The sequence below is a fragment of the Rattus rattus genome, chromosome 3, assembly GCF_011064425.1.
Source record: "Rattus rattus isolate New Zealand chromosome 3, Rrattus_CSIRO_v1, whole genome shotgun sequence".
NCBI lineage: Eukaryota > Metazoa > Chordata > Mammalia > Rodentia > Muridae > Rattus > Rattus rattus.
This window is the reverse complement of record NC_046156.1, coordinates 9,330,732-9,347,404: the sequence shown is the minus strand read 5'-3', so window position 1 is coordinate 9,347,404 and position 16,673 is coordinate 9,330,732. Positions and strand designations below refer to the sequence as shown.

Sequence of the window (16,673 nt, the reverse complement as noted above, 5' to 3'; positions counted from 1 at the left end):
ACACTACACAGTGAATATTTAAATTAAAAAGTAACAATTTCAAAAGTAATTAATTTTAAAAACAGAAGAAAGACCAGGACAGGAAGAACACAAGTGATGTGGACCAGATTGGTTAAATAAGAACAGAAGCATGCAATGGTCAGCGGGTGACTGGTCATTTTCCCCTGAGTGATGAAGGACGCCAAGCCGCTTTGGCTCCATCATGAAGAGACAGCTGAGAGACTTCTGTCAGCGCGTTTTTATCCCACGTGCCCATGGTTTGACAGTCCCTGGCTCCATTCCTTAGGCTCGTGTAACTGCACGTATAACTCTCAGTTGAGAGAGTTTTGAAATACTTTATTCTTTTGAGGTTTTCAAGATAATAGAGCTTTCTCCTCTCAAATGGAGCCTGTCAGTTCAGGCATTTGTGTTCTAAGCAAACTAAATCTATTATGTCTGTATTATGTACACTGGCTATCCTGGAACTAGCTATGTAGAGCAGGCTGGCCTCGAACGCTCTCTGCATGTAGTGAATCTCTACAATGCACACACACAGTCGCTATGCTTTTCACAAACGACGCCCCAATCTAGAGCTTCAAGTGAGGTTTCAGGGCGAAGCACTCTTCCAAACCCAGATAATACATTCCTTAGCTGATGCTAAATATAGTCTTCTCACGATGACATACATTCTGACAATGATCAGCTTACATGTCAAAGTTTCTAAAATAGCACAGATTCCATTTTAAGGTAAGCAGGAAAGATTGCTCCTTTGTATCTCTGGAAATCTATTAAAACTGATTTGCATCAAAAGCTGCAAGAAGGAAAACTAGATTTAAAGCCTTCTTGTTGCGGTTTTTGCATTGTGCTCTCCAAGTCAAGTGTGGCAGGTAAAACACAAAACTCTACACGGTTCTCTTTAAATGGCTCCTCAGAAGCAGCAGGCGAAAGACAGAATACTGAGCTGGGTCTGAGGGTGCTGGCCTGCGATTCGACTGCTCTGGAGGCAAGGACAGAAGGTTCACGTCCTTCCTGTCTGTACTACGGAGTGAGTTCAAGGCTAGCCTGGAAAACCTAGTAAACGAATATGAAACAACAGTGGCAAGAGAGCTTGCCTAGCAGGCACCAACTACACAAAATGCGATGTTTATACTACAACCGGCCCCACACACAAAAAAGAGGCGCTCCTTTCGTTAACTGTGCACGTTCCCATACAAACACAGCCGAACGCAAAACAAAACAAAAAACCAGAGACATGCATTTTAAATTTTCTTTCAGCAGCAGTTCAGCATATAAATGAATAATATTGGGTGAAATTTTATGTAATTTCGCAATATCGTGTAACCAAGATGCTCTAAAAACTTGTTTTGTTTTGTTTTGTTTTTCCCCCACAATACCCGGAACACACTTCTGCTGAGACTCGTGCAACGGGCCGCTGCTCCTTAACAAAATCTGGCCGATGAATGACGCTCAGGTCTCTTTGGTCAGAAAGTGATTTCCTCGTAGGACTTCTTTTCTCTGCCTGTCTGTCTTCTTCCAAGGGCAGTCACTTTGCGAGGGCATACCGTATGCTATTTTTACCACGTTATCTACTCTCAACTCCTTGTCCACACAGTGGCCTTAAAAATAAATGCTTATCTCAAGCCACTGAATAATCACCTAATCTCTCAATTTGCTCGTTCTTCATTCAGACATACACACACACACACACACACACACACACACACACACACACACAGAGAGAGAGAGAGAGAGAGAGAGAGAGACGCGTGTTTGTATGTATATGTGTATATAAACATGCATATGTTGCATTTGAACGTCTCACAATTTATTTACTCAGACGCCTAGAGCTGCTCAACCTCCAAGCATATTCCCTTACCGTTGGAGAGCAGTTTGGAGACCGAGCATGGCAGGCTAATAAATCCCTTATTTTCCACCTTCCACCCGGACCCATCCGCAATTTCTTTAAAATCCCAGCCACTGCCGGCGGAGCCCGCAGTGGGGCACATGTTGGATGCCGCGGTGAACTCGCCCGCTCGGACCCTAGGGGTCCCGGCGGAGAGTGTACACTCATACGGCGACCTGGAAACACTCTCCCCCAAATTCAGCCGCCCAGATGCCGGTGGAGCAGAAGCGCCGGGCCTGGCGAGGGACCCCCGCCACCCCCCGCAGCTCAGGCCGGTCCCGCCGAGCGCAGGCTAGCCCGCGGGTCCCGAGCCCCGCCGCGTCCGCCCAGCCCAGCCCTCCCTACCCGCCTGCCGCCGCCGGGCGCCGCTCCTCCGCTCCGCGCTGCGTGTCGGGCTCTGCGCGCTGCCCCCGCCGCTCCCGCCGCCCGAGCCCGCTGGCCGCCGCGCGCCAGCAGCAAGTTTCCATAAAAGTCCTGGTGCGCAGCGGCTCCCGCATTCCAGACGGGCCCAGCGCCCGCTGCAGCTGTTCCCGGCCCAGGCCAGCCCCGCCCCCACCGCCGCGCAGCTCCGGAGGGTGGAGAGTCACCCGGAGAGAAGAGGGGCGCTGGCTGCCACCCCGGGCAGCCTCCTGGCAACCTGCCGGGCCGTCCCTCAGTTTCTCTACCTGCCCTAGTAGCCCATAAAACTTGTGGCTAGCTTCCCCTTTTCCGTGGAAGGAATGGGGCAGTGTGAAAACGCTGTCTGTCTGTCTGTCTGTCGCTCCTCTTTAACCGCTCCTCTTTAACCTCGAGGAGAGATAACTGAAAAAGACGCTTAAGGAAGCGAGACGAGGTTCTGCGCTGAACTGTTCACCTCTCCTTAGCGGAAGGCAATACAACCCCGCTCTCCCACACCATCTGAAAAAGCACCCCGTGAGTGTTAGGCACAAGCCGGCCATGAAAACTACACGTGAGTGTGAAAGGCCGAACTGAGGAGCATGTAGCTCTATGAGTAGCATGTTTGTGTCATAAAACAAGGCCCCAGGGTCACCTCCCAGTACCACACAACAAAACCAACATTAGGGAAACAAGTTAGTCAGGGCAGGGCCCATCCCAGCACCTAGGAGCCAAAGGCAAGAGCGGAGCTAGCCTTCCCCATCGAGACTGAGGACAGCCTGGGCTTCAATAGGACCTCTTTCGGAAATCCCTAAGGGTTTGCCATCCGGTCCTTCACCATCCATCACCAGGAGGGGAAAATCAACAGGAGGCCAGCTTGTCCCTTTCACCCTTCAATACCATCACCTGTTCCGTTCACGGGAATGTCCACGGCCTCATACAAGCGCCCTGTAAGACCCCTTCCCTGTGTTGCCCTCCTTCGGCCTCTCCTGGAAGCTCCTCCCAGCAGTCTCTGTGTCTACTGCCATGCTCTCCGTGTCTTTCCCTCGCTGGGCACTTATAATCGTATCCTTGTTATGATTTTTTAAAAAACTGACTGAAAACCCACGAGAGCTAAATTAATCCCTTCTGAGGCAGCTCCTCACTAGGCCCCTTTTTTTTTTTTTTTTTTTTGGTTCTTTTTTTTTTTTTTCCGGGGCTGGGGACCGAACCCAGGGCCTTGCCCTTCCTAGGCAAGCGCTCTACCCCTGAGCTAAATCCCCAACCCCCCTTTTTTTTTTTTTTAAAGATTTTTGAGTACACTGTCGCTGTCTTCAGACACACCAGAAGAGGGCATCAGATCCCATTACAGATGGTTGTGAGCCACCATGTGGTTGCTGGGAATTAAACTCAGGACCCCTGGAAAAGCAATTAGTGCTCTTAACCAACTGAGCCATCTCCCCAGCCCTTTATTCTGATTTTTAAAGGATGAGATTTTGTATTTCTATCCAATAGCCTCATCGGATTATGAAAAGCTGTCCATTCTCTCCATAAACACCGAGAGTATCCTGCTGCCACGGGTAGTGTGTGTCAGCAGAGCTCGTTAGAACATTCTCAACCTGACCCCTTTGGGATCACATAAGACCATCAGAAAACACGGACATTTACATTATGATTCATAACAGTAGTAAAATCACAGTTATGAGATTGCAACAAAGACAGTTTTATATCGCAACGGTATTAAAGGGTCACAGCATTAGGAAGGTTGAGAGGTGGGAGGAGTCTCAGTGAGGGACTGTGTAGCCTCAGTTCACCTGTTCCTTCCTTAGGTTACTGCAGGTGCCGAGAAGCTCCGTGAGGTGGGCTGCGTTCTGTCCTGGCTCCGAGTCCCGGGCTGTGAGTAAACACTCGTGCATTCCCTCGCTCTGCCTCCTCCTTAAAGACAGGGTCTCGCTATGGCGCTTAGCTGGCCTGGAACTGGCTGTGTAGCCCAGGCTGGCCTTTGTCAAGATTAAAGCTGAGTCACCACACCTGGCCCCCTACCTTTCTCTGCTTTTGACGTGAATGTGACTGTGACTAACCCCAAATGACAGACTGTGACCTGGAACTGAGTTCAGTACAGCCCTTGTCCCTTCCACTGTGGGAGTCCTCCAGTGGTGACAACACGGAGCTTGGACAGGCTGCCGGTCCCCAGCAGTAGTCCATCTTCCATTCAACTCGACCAGCTGCAGACATCCGGCAGCGGTGATGACACTCCTGCTCTCAAGGAACACAGACTTAGCGGAAGGAGGACGGAAGCGCACAAGGGAACTACGACCGCACTTCGTGATGCCCAGCATGGAAAGTCTCCTGTGAGAGTCCTGTGAGGAATGTGAGGCAGCGTATTTATTGGTGCTTCTCTCACGTCAACAAATCACCCGAGGCTTCATAGCTATTAGTGGTTTACTTAGTTCATAATTCTAGGGATCGGCTTGGTTCCGATGTGGACATCGGGTCAGGTGGCACACGCTGGCACAGAATTGCCAGGAGGGGCCCGTAATGACCACTGTAGCTCTTCTTTGTTTTGCACACGTGGTGTGCATGCATGCACATGTTGATACGTGTGCTGATGCACATGTGTTCCAGTGCACGTGTGTGTGTGTGTGTGTGTGTGTGTGTGTGCGCGCTCATGTTTGCACATGGAGGTCAGAAAACTCTTCAGGTGTTGTTTGCTTAGGAGACCATCCTACCTCCTTGAGTCTCCGACTGACCTGGAGCTCACCAATCATGTTAGACTGGCTGAGCAGCCGGCTGCGGGGATGTCCTGTTTCCGCCTCCCCAAGTGAGCACCGCCATGCCTGACACTGTACCTGTAGGCAATGCGGACTGATCTTGGGTCCTCATGACTGCAAGGCAACGGCTTTTCTGACTAGAACTCTCTAGCAGCCCTTCCCTGGAAGGCCTTAAGGGCTCTACTGCGGTTTGTCACCACAGAGGACCCAGGGCCCACACAGTTTACATGAATGAGGAGAGCCACGTCTCCACCACTGGAGCAGAGAGCATGTCAAGAATCTAAGATGGGAACATCTGGGAAGGAACTGGTGCACAGAAGGATCCTATCTAACAAGTGCTAGGAAAAAAGGAAGCTTGTCTGGGTGCCGCGTACGACATGACTGGTGAAATACTGACGGCCAAGGTGGGCAGGGGCTGACAGACAGACAGAAGCTTCTATGGGCACTGTTTGGATGTTGATTTCCCTCGATGAAGGCAAATCCCGTAAAACACTTAACTGTCTTACGAGTACAATTGTAAAATGCCAGGTACAAACATGAAGCCAGCAAAGTCTCCAGTCATTGCTCTTTGTATTTCTAGGCGGTTTTCACCTTTAAAGGTAGGGGTTGCTGGGACTGGAGATGGCTCAGCGGTTAAGAGCACTGACTGCTCTTCCAGAGGTCCTGAGTTCAATTCCCAGCTGTTAACCCTGAAGACATACATAGAAGTAATATATGGACTCAACATAGAAGTAATATATGGACTCAACATATTTAGGAACAAATACATATATGCTGCAGTAACAATTGATGAACTAAGCGGCCATAAATCTGAAGGACTGGGGAAGGGCACAGGGCAGGCGTTTGCTGGGGAGAATGTTACAATTAAAATATGATTTCAAAAACATCATCAAACAAACACTAAGGGATACTGGGTATGGAGTTAGGGTGGACACTGGCGTAGCTCAGCATGTGTGAGACCTGCCCTTAACTTTGCTTTAAACTTCTGGAGCTCCAGATGAGGACTGGAAGGAAGTGCGGCTTGAACAGCAAACGTTCCTGGGAAGAGTGTGGACTATTGCTCAACTCGTAGCCTTCAAGCCATAACAAAATGGACCAGAGAGTGTACATTTACTCACTGAAAATCTAAGTTCTCCCCACACCATGTCATGGTTGGTGTCCATCTGATCAGCACAGTATGGAGAAGCAGTAGCACTCCAAATCTAGGCATTGCCGAGGCTGGGAAGATGCTCTGTGGCTAAAGAACTCTCCCACTGGCCTGACCACCTGCTTTCCAGTCCCCGGAACCCGTGTGAAAGGCAGACTCTTTAGGGCATGGGTCTGGTATCCCAGGTGCACTCCCACTGGACGATAAGGATTGCTGGAAGCTATGGGCCAGCCTGTAAGACGTCCCATCAAGGTGAAAGCTGAAGACTAGCACACTACGTTGTCCTCTGACCGCGGGGCTCATGGCAGGTGTACACCCCACCCCAAACACTGCCTTCCGCACCGACACTGCCTCTCAGCTTGTTTCCTTCTAGTACACTAGGTAAGGAGTCACTTGGATGTTCTAAACATAGGAAGCTGTGTTCAGAGCCCAGGCTGTAAGGAACTACAGGCTCCTGCTATAGCCAGCAATGGACAAGAGGCCTGGCGACAACAGGTCTGAGTGCGTGAGCAGATCTTAGAAGCAAATCCCCTTACCATTTCACGCTGCTGTCACAGACGCTTGATACAGGGTGACAGTATTTTAAAGATTTACCTGGCTCATAATTCTGAAAGCTTGGACGGCACGGGCATGCAGGTAAGGATCCCTGATGCATCACGGGATGGTTTGCAGAACAGGGATCTGCGTGTGCTCTCTTAGAACACCCTGCCTTGGGGGACCATGCCAGCAGGCAGTACTAAGCCGTCTAGAAGGCAGAGCCACAAAACCTAATTGCTTTCCATGAAGCCCCACCATCTGAAGGTTCCATCGATAACCTCAGGGTACCACAGGAGAAAAGTTTCCAGCACACGGACCTTGGGGGCTCAGCAGCAAAAATGGGGGACGTGCATTTCCCTGGTGCTACACAAGGCAAAGTGGCTCTCAGAGTCCAGGTACTGTGGTGTTATCTCAAATGGCAAGCTCCAAGCTCTGAAGCCTCCTATATATAAATGCGCTGGGAGAGCTTTTGTGACACACGGACGGTCAGAAGTAGGATCTGAGCGATGTCTGACGCGGCAGTGGCTTTGCCATGGCTTTTAAGTAAAGGATAAAAAGTGCCACCAGGAAGGTGTGCTCGTCCTTGACCAAGCGATGAATTTCCTGTAGGCTTTGCTTGTTTTCATGTACCGAAAGCCAAATAACCTAAGACTCAAAGTCTGTAGAGTAGATCAAAGATAGCAGAGCAGAGCAAAGGCCAAATGGGAAAAAAAATACAGAAAATATAAAAAAATGACGTCGGAGGGAGGCTGTGTCAGAGCCACAGGGAGGATGGCACAGAGGCAAGTGTTTATGAAGAGTGGGATTAGAGCATCCGGGAGTGAACATCAGAGACAACAGCAGACAAAAGTGTTCACAGGCTGCAGCCAAGCATGGAGCCCACAGAGTGTAATGACAGACATTAACTGTGGAGGGGCTTCTTAAACACGACAGAATTCGGAGATGTGCACACCTTTATTCCAGCACTCAGGAGGCTCAGAGAGGAGGAACTCTGAGTTGGAGGCCAGCCTGGTCCATAGAGTGTCAGGACAGCCAGAGCTACACAGAGAAACCCTGTGCTGAATAAAAAAAAAAAAAAGTGTGTGATATTTAAAGTGGAGAGCCATAGGGGACACAGAGATGACAGAGTAAGCCAGATCATAGCATTTGGATCTGAATGCTAACACAGGGCTTCACCGCTCTTCCCCTGCATCCCTGACGACAGTCACCTCGTCTGTGACCTTATCATAGGTCGGTACTTACACTTAACAAGTTCAAAAGTCAAAGGACTGGTACTCCGTGCCCGTAATCCAGGCAGTCGGGAAGTAGAGGCAGGAGACTCCAGGGTTGGATCACTTTCTTATCATACACGTGCACACACACACACACACCAAAAAAACCCAAAGTGAATTTAAGAAACAGGAGCGGGCGAGCAGCTCAGTGCTAGCGCCCTTGCGTAGCGGGCACTGGGCACTAAGTCCCGGGTTGGAGGTCACTGATGACGTGGGAAGCGGGCATGCTATCACTTCATCAATCACCGAAATATTTCAATCAAACAAGAAGACTGGAACTTTATTCATCACAAGGCTATCTTTATTCCACGGTAGCACAGATATTTGGTAGTATTCTACACTTGATTTCAGCCTTCCTAGGGGTATCTGCTTTCTCTCTGCCTCCGTCTGCTGTGGCCTCACGTGGGAAGCAGGCCTTCCGAGGCACCTGTGTCGCACATTATGGAAAGCGTCACTGACGCAGCCAGCAAGCACCAGGACGCCAGCACTGGTTTACTTGGCGGGAACAGAACACACACTCACTCCAGTGCACGTGAGGGACAGTGCTGTTGTCTGCCGCTATGGCGATTTACTTTCCCACATTAATGAGTTCCATCCTTACAGTGAAGTGACAGATACCCTGAGGCCAGTCAAGGAGACCGTGACACGACACAGTCATTAAGAACAAACTAGTTCACAGTTCCATTATCACAGGGCATATAAACACTTCTTTTACATACATGTTTCTTAACTTAAAATTCACAGATCTTAATCCAGCCTAATTCTCATAGTTTAAAATTACAGCCCAATTCATTATGTTAACTATTAATAAATGTTCATATTAAAAATAAAAACCAGCGTTATAAACATAGCCCCCAGTCTGGTCACAGCAGGCTGTGTGTGTAGTTCACCGTTTTTAGCCCTCCCTCTGGCCGTCCTCATTCCTAGGCTAGCTGCTGGGAAGTGAGTAGGAAACGCTACATCTTACAGCAGAGAATCATTTGTAAATACTTTGAATAGTCAGTTAACTCTCAAATCAATAGAATCATGGTGACAATTGTTTCAGGAGACAGATAAAGCTCTTTGGAGCTGACCTTCACAGAACAGAAAATTTGGCATATTGGAAAAAAAGACAATTTTGTTTTGCCATTCCATGAACATATTGTTGACTTTTGGGAAGAAACAATTCCCTTTTTAATTGAACAACAACATAAGAGAAACAAACAAACAAAGGGAAATAATCAACTGAATTTGTCTCCGCTCTTCCAGAAAAGAGGAGCCAGCTACGCTCTCAGGGTCAACCCTACGCCCTCGAACATCTTGCACATGCGCCTGTCTTCAGGGACACCGTGAGCCCACTAGGCTGTCCTTCCTTTCTCCCTAACAGGGCCGAGCCTCATTGACTTTTATCTGTTAAAGCATTGCTTGTGTCTACTTTTAAGGCAAATAACTTGTCTCTCCTAAGTATTTTCAACAGTCAGAGCCAGAGATGTTCTTTTTAAAAAGACATTTTCCTTTAAAAAGTTAAGCTTTCCTGACCCCCCCCCCCCATCAAAGATTTTCCTTCTACATTTATTGCTCCCAAATTTTATTTGGTCATTCTTAATCTCTCTCGTCAAAGGCCACAAACTATCTTGTTACTATTCTAGTTACTTAGCACTGAGCCCGACAAACCAACCCTCTCTTGAAGATGGACAGCTTGTTTACTAACTGAAATTAAAGACAGAGATCGGACATCTTTTGGAAGGTCACCCCAAGGTCACCTCATGTCGCTGCAGCACTGTTTCAGTGCAATTCTTCCACACTATCTCAGGGAGGATCCCCCAAAGACAGTTCACTTACATCTCTGTTTACAAAACCACAGGACACACACTTAGATCTCCAATGAGTAAATGAATATAATCCACAACTGTCTTGCTTATGTGGTGACAGGAAGGCACGCACACGTGTGTCACATTCGGTGACATCTCATAGGTGAAAATAGCTGATGTGAAAGTAGAAGTCGGGCACAGTGCACTTTGTCCTCAGGCAGAGCTGGGCCTGAGGGAAGTGAAGGGTGAAGGGGAGAAGGCAAGGCCCTGTGCACCGAGGGCACAGCGTACGGCCTAAGAGCCTGACACACTAATGGCACAGGTCTCAATCCGACTCTAGTATTAATTTACATAACTGTGATGTACGTACACAGCTAAAATCTTATAAAATTAAACCTTTTACCTTTTATTTTCTCATCATTAACCTTAATCTAGGCACTTTAATCTAAAAATGAATTATTTAAAAACTCATTTCACATCCTTCTGTATAATTCACTCTTAAAATCAATGCAGCTCACTTTAGGATAACAAGTCAGTGAATCCAATCCACTGATGAAAACATGGTACATGATCTTAAAGCCAAAGTAATGAGACCTTGAAAATATATAATATACTTTGGAGGTTACTTATAGCCTGTTGTTCATATATTTATCATAAGGACATAAAGTACACCCCCATAGCATTTAAAATATTTGTTCAACATCTAAGAGAAAAATCCCTTTAAAACCTAAGCTCAAAGTATGAGTACTTTTAAAATTTATGCATAACACGACCAACTTCCAATGTGATACTCACTGTGTGAGGGATTAACAGTTTGTTTTGTGAAAGGAAAGAGGAAATTATCTTATTCTATAAAGTTTAATACTTTAAGCCAGCCTCACAGTTACATTTAAAAGAGGATACATTTTTAATTATTTTTCTTGGTAAATAAATTATATTTTCAAATTTAATATTCATTTGAGGGGAAATGAGATAAAAGTACCTCAGTGTGTTATGACTTACAGGGCAACAGTAAACACTCTGGAAACCACCAGTTTCCTCCCCAAGGCGTGCTCATTACACTCTGTTCCTCTCAGTGCACCAATCCTTTGTGATAACTTCTTGGGTCAAATACATTAGCAAATATACAAGCTATAGGTACACAGCACAGTTAAACACCTCTATTGTCTAAATTCTATTAAACATAGAAGTAACTAAGGTTAAGAATACATTTCAGGCAAAGGTAAGGATGTTGACACCAGAAGTCAGAGATTACACAAACACAATCGCCTTGGGCCAGTGTTTTCAAGGAGCAAAGCATCAAGACACGTTTTGAGGACGGTACTGGACATTCCAGATTGTGTGAAGACAATGAACTCCTATAGCATTGGCTTTAACTCAAGCAACAGTCACAACTTACGCAGCACTTCACAACTTAAATTACCTAAAGATTATTAAAAAGTCGCTCTGGATACTTCCCACGGGTTCAATGCAAACTTTCTGCTAAGTGCAGGACAGTCGCCCGTTCGTGGAGACTTTCTTCCTCCCTGAGTCCACATCATCGGTCCTGTAGATTCCGAGGCACCGCTGCAGTCGGTGATTACCCTGAAGCACTGGCGGCATTCTCAAAGCTCTCCCGGTACTCACTGTACTCTGGCTTCTAACAGCGCAGTGGGCACGGCATGGGAGTGTCCACTGGTACAAGTAGTGGCCTGCCTCAGGGCATCTGCACCAAGACAGGTGACCAGCAGTTCCGTGCGGCGGATGAGTAAGTGTGTGAGGTCCTCCGCCAGCGTGTCTATGCTCGAATAGCGCACCTTCTCAAAGTCAAAGATGTCTTTGAGAAAGAAAAGAACTTGATTCTGGAAAAGGAACACACAAGGCATTGTCATTTACTAGGCTACAATTTATTAAAGCTGTGAACTGGTAATATTGGGCCAGACTTTAAACCGGAGTCAGACATCTTAGTTCTGAGGCTGGCTTCACATCTCATGGGCAAAGGACTTTGAGCAGGTGGTTTAACCCTTGGATTGTTGTAAAATCTGTGCAGAGACTGCTCGCCCTGTGTGCGTGCGTGTGCTCTTTGAGCATTGGTTTCTGTGCAGCCCTGCTATCCTGGAATTTGTTCTTTAGACCAGGCTAGCCTCAACCCCACAGAGTCTGTCTGCCTCTCCCTCCCGAGTGCTGGGATTAAAGGCGTGCGGCACCATGCTTGGCTCAGTCGTCGAGGAGAAGTGCCGAAAGCGTGACCTAACTGTGAGCTGTTCACTGCCTTTCTTCTCAGCTCTCCTGAGTGCGTCCATGAAGAACACACAGAAAAACGAGTAGCCTTCAGGAACCGTATTACTGTTATTAAATGTATACTTTTCTGTTAAAAAAGACATGAATGGAAATGATGGTTTCAGGCCACAGTGAGTGGCACTCTGGAGGAGTGTCACTTCAGTGACTCAACACACTGAAGCAGACATCTACAGCAAGTAAACCTCAGCGACAACGACGCCATGATGAAGAGAAAGAGAACCAGCAACAACAAACTCAGAGTCGGTGTGTTAGCAAGTGCTAGCAAGGCCACCACAGAGTCCCTGGAGCTGGCACTGGCTAGTGGGTGAGGAAGGTGGGAGTTGGAGAGCTCAGGACAGGTTGGCCACCAGCTCTACTCCACGGAAGCACACAATTTACAACTTTACAAGGTTAAAGAGACCAGCAACAGATTAATGAGTTCTAAATGATACGGTGACACCCAAGACCCTAACAGAAAGACTGGACACAGACCTGGGGAGTCCACTCTAACTGCAGGGCACTGGTTCTCTAAGGCACTGGTCTGTTATATTCACACTGGGATTACTGTCAACTTTAAATATAGAATTATATGACGTTTATAACTTTATATGCTATACAAAAGTGAACATCTTTATTTTATTCTTTAAAACAACAATTCATGGCTGAACATACCTTAAAGAAGCAACATAAGTCATAGAGAGAATTTCTAGGACCCAAGAAGCCCCAGGCTAAGACAGGGCTTATATGCTCACAAATGGCGTAAAAATGGGCGAAGAATCCATCTGAGATCTGCTGGGAAACAAAAGGCAGTCAGTTTATTTGTATCTCCTTAAATTTACTTTCTCTAGTAAGGAACACAAACTGCTAGCTGCTATGAGGTCAGAAGCCTCTGGCAGGCCAAGGCCCCATCATGACACAGCCTACTGGGAACATTAACACACTTGAGAGTCAGAGGGCTTTATATGGCTTCCATACTCCAGCCAGCAGTTTCAGATGAGAAGCAAATTTACCTCATAAAATACGAGTTAAGCCTTCCTTATCCAAGAGCTCCAGCCAGAAAAATTCAGATTTTTTTAAAAACTCTGGAATACCTCTTCCAACAAGGACAATGTGCTCCAACAAGCCACACCTCCTAATCCTTCCCAAACAGTTCATCAGCTGGGGACTGAGCATGCAAATATATGAGCCTATAGGTGCCATCCTCAGTCAAACCACCACAGAACAGCTTGGGTTTTGCATTTAATTTCTACTTCCTAAAAGCAATTCACATGTTGTACCAAGTTCTAACGATACAGTATTCTGTGTGCGTTTCAGGGACATTTTGTTAGTTTTCATGATTGCATAGTTTCACTTATCTGTAGTGACCCAAGACCCCTCTCAGATGGGTTTTGAAGGCTTATGCACTAAGTGACTAGACACTAAGACTTGAGATGGAACGCAGAGGCCGTCTGCTCACCTACCACACGCAGTACCCTGGGCTTGATACCCGGCCCGCTATGCGCCAGGTGTGGGGGATGGTTTTAGCACATGGGCAGGAGAAGCAGCAGGATTAGGGTTGCAAGGTCATTTCTGGCAACACAGAAGTCCCAGGCCAGCCTGTGATAGGAGAGCCTGCCTATAAACAAACACATATATAAAGCATCGACTTATTCCTACTAGAATTCCAGTCGCTAGTTAAGAAAGTGTTATTAAACTTCGTCATGTGACTGACTCTTCTTATGAAATACTGGCACATATATTTGTATTTGGAGAAAATCTCTAAGGTAACTGAGTTTCTAGTTTAGTAGATTATAGATTTTGAAGCTGCGTCCTTAGGAGTCTCTGAATTGCCTCAGTAATACTGTAGTATTTGTTTCCCTTTTGACCTCTAATTTTTATTAATTTGGGTCTTACCTTTCTTTTGGTTAATTAGTCTAAAGGTTTGATAGTTAAAAGACAACTTCTGAGTTGGTTTTATTTCTATTTTATTTTGATCCTCTTTCCCCATCTAGTGATATTGGGCATTGTCTACCCTATTTTTCAGAAGCCTTCAGATACATCATTAAGTAATTACTAAGATTGTGCGCTCTCTCTCTCTCTCTCTCTCTCTCTCTCTCTCTCTCTCTCTCTCTCTCTGTGCTACTTAGATTTCTGATATATTGTATTTTCATTTTTATTCAATTCTAGGAACTAAAGATTTTCCTTCTCAGTCTGGAGAGATGGCTCAGTGGTTAAGAGCACTGGTTGGTTTTGCAGGGGGGTCTGAATCCAATTCTTAGCACCCAAATGGCAGTTCATGACCATCTCTAACTCCAGTTTCAGAGACCTGATGCCTCTTCTGTGGGCACCAAGCACACACTAGTGCCCAGACACATACAGAGGCAAAACACTCAAATAATATAAAGACCTTTTTAGCTAAAAAATATTTTTCTTCTCAATTATCTTCCTTGACCTATTTGTTATCCAACAGCTCAATGTTCAGTTTCAATGAATTTGTGTACTGTCTATTGATCTTGGCATTCAGTTTTGTTCCACTGTAGTCAGACAAAACATAGAATGTTACTTCAATTTTCCTACATTTGTTGATACTTGCTTTGTGTCCTACTATGTTGTCCACTTTGGAGAAAGTTCCAAGGGCTATTGAGAAAGTGTCTTCTTTAATGTCTAGGTGTCTGTTATGACCATTTGGATGATGTAATTTCACCCCAGTGTACAGTTTAGCTTTTGTCTGGACAGCCTGTCTACTGGTGAGACTGGTGAATCCAAGTCATTCACCATCATAGTGTTGAGGCAAATCTATGGTTTTCATATCAAAAAGTATTTATTTTTAATGATTTAAACAAATGTATATGTGTATATCTCTGCGCAGATACATATATGTGATCTCAGAGGCCAGAGGGCTTCTGATCACCTACAATTGGTTACAGATGGTTGTGAGCTCTCTGACTTGGTACTATGAACTGAACCTGGGTTCTCTGGAGGAATGGTTGTACCCTTAGCTGCTGAGCCATCTCTTCAGTCAAAACAGTTCCTTACAAGTGTAGTGCCTCCTGGAAGACTCTCTTTAGTGTGATGTGTCCTTATCTGATAGCTATGGTTTAAAGTCAATTTTATCAGACATTAGAATAGATACTTTGTCTCTTAGACAATACCTTAGGATAAAAGGATATAAACAGAACTAAGATGATAAGGCATATTTTTTTGGAAGCAGCAAAAAAAAGGGGGGTGGGGGAACGGACTATGTTTTCTAATTGAACTTGTTAGTCTGTGTCTCTTTATTGGGTAATTACAACTATTAATATTATGAGTTACTACTTAACAGTATATATTACTTCCTGTCCCTGTCCTTTTGGGTTTTTGTGATGTTTTCTTAATGTTCTTTTGCTTGATTAGTTGTTCTGAAAATGTTTATCTTCTTAGGTAGGTTCATTCCTAAGACCAGTATCCTCCATAGAGCTGGCTTGGTGTCATAGATTCCTCTAATCTGTTTGTGCCATATATATTTTTTCTTTTTCCTTTGAGTGTGACTGATAGTTTTTGAGCACAGTAGCCTTGGATGTCATCTGTAGTCTTTCAGAATTTATAGAACATCCATTCAAGCCATTGTGGCTTCTTAAATTTCCACTAGAGAAGTGGATGTAGCTTTTACTCTGGGGGGCCTGCCTTTAGATGTGACTTGGCCTCTTCTTTCTTGTAGCTCAGCATCGCTCTTTGCTCTGCACACTTAGTGTTGTGACTATCACTCTCAGCATCGCTCTTTGCTCTGCACACTTAGTGTTGTGACTATTACTCTCAGCATCGCTCTTTGTCTGCACACTTAGTGTTGTGACTATTACTCTCAGCATCGCTCTTTGCCTGCACACTTAGTGTTGTGACTATTACTCGACACCGGCGGTTCCTTTTCTGGTCCCATCCACTTGACGTTCATTGCGTGCCTCTTATGTCTTGATAGGCATCTCTTGGTTAAATTCGGAAAACTTTCTTCTGTGATTTTGTTGAACATATTTTCTGTGACTTTAACCTGGGTTTCTTTTCTTTCTTCCATGTTTCAAAAGTTTAGTCTTTTATAGTATCTCAGAATGCTTCTCTTCTTTAATGTTCTGGTTGGCTCTCTGTCAACCTGTCAAGCTGGAGTCCTTTGGGAAGAGGACTGCCTCCATCGGATGGCTTGTAGGTAAATCTGAGGGGCTTTCTCTTGATTAATGACGGCTGTGAGAAGGCCCAGGCCACTGTGGGTGGGGCATCTTTGGGCAGGTGGTCCTGGATGATATAAGCAAGCAAGCTGGGAAAGCCATGAACAACAAGCCAGTGAACGACAGTCCACCATCTGCCTCAGTCCCTTCTTCTAAGTCCCTGCCTTGAATTTCCTTGATGGTACACTGTAATGTGTAAGCTAGAGAAACCCTTCCTCCTGTAAGTTGATTTTGGTCTTTATTTTGGTCCAGTTCCTCTATCTTGTCTTGACATTCTCCTACTTGATCCTTGATATATTCCACTGGCAAAGCTGGGGGATTTTTTGTTTTGTTTTGTTTTGCTCATGGGTTAAGAGTTTGTCATGCAAGACTTGACAACCTGACTGTAGATCTTTAGAACCACACAAAAGTCAACACATGGACAAGTATCTGTGATGCCAGCATATTCCTATGGGGAGATGGGAGGAAGGGACAGGAAAATTTTTAGCTA

The 16,673-nt window shown here is 45.8% G+C and overlaps 2 protein-coding genes across 3 annotated transcripts in view; both read right to left on the bottom strand.

The window, feature by feature from the left end:
• Nexn (nexilin F-actin binding protein) overlaps positions 1–2,261 on the bottom strand; it is a 30,120-nt gene extending 27,859 nt beyond the window's left edge. Inside the window, exon 1 of the mRNA XM_032897149.1 lies at positions 2,228–2,261. The gene's annotated coding sequence lies outside the window, so the exon portion shown is untranslated. The remainder of the gene's footprint in view (positions 1–2,227) is intronic.
• A 5,980-nt stretch (positions 2,262–8,241) lies between these two features.
• Positions 8,242–16,673, bottom strand: part of Miga1 (mitoguardin 1) — a 50,491-nt gene continuing 42,059 nt past the window's right edge. Inside the window, exons 14-15 of one of the 2 annotated variants that reach the window (XM_032897139.1) lie at positions 12,684–12,803; positions 8,242–11,593 (exon numbers count right to left, since the gene is read on the bottom strand). In XM_032897139.1, the coding sequence (XP_032753030.1) occupies positions 11,375–11,593; positions 12,684–12,803 (339 nt within the window). In that variant the 3' untranslated portion in view covers positions 8,242–11,374. The remainder of the gene's footprint in view (positions 11,594–12,683; positions 12,804–16,673) is intronic. The other variant, XM_032897141.1, reaches the window with a different exon arrangement.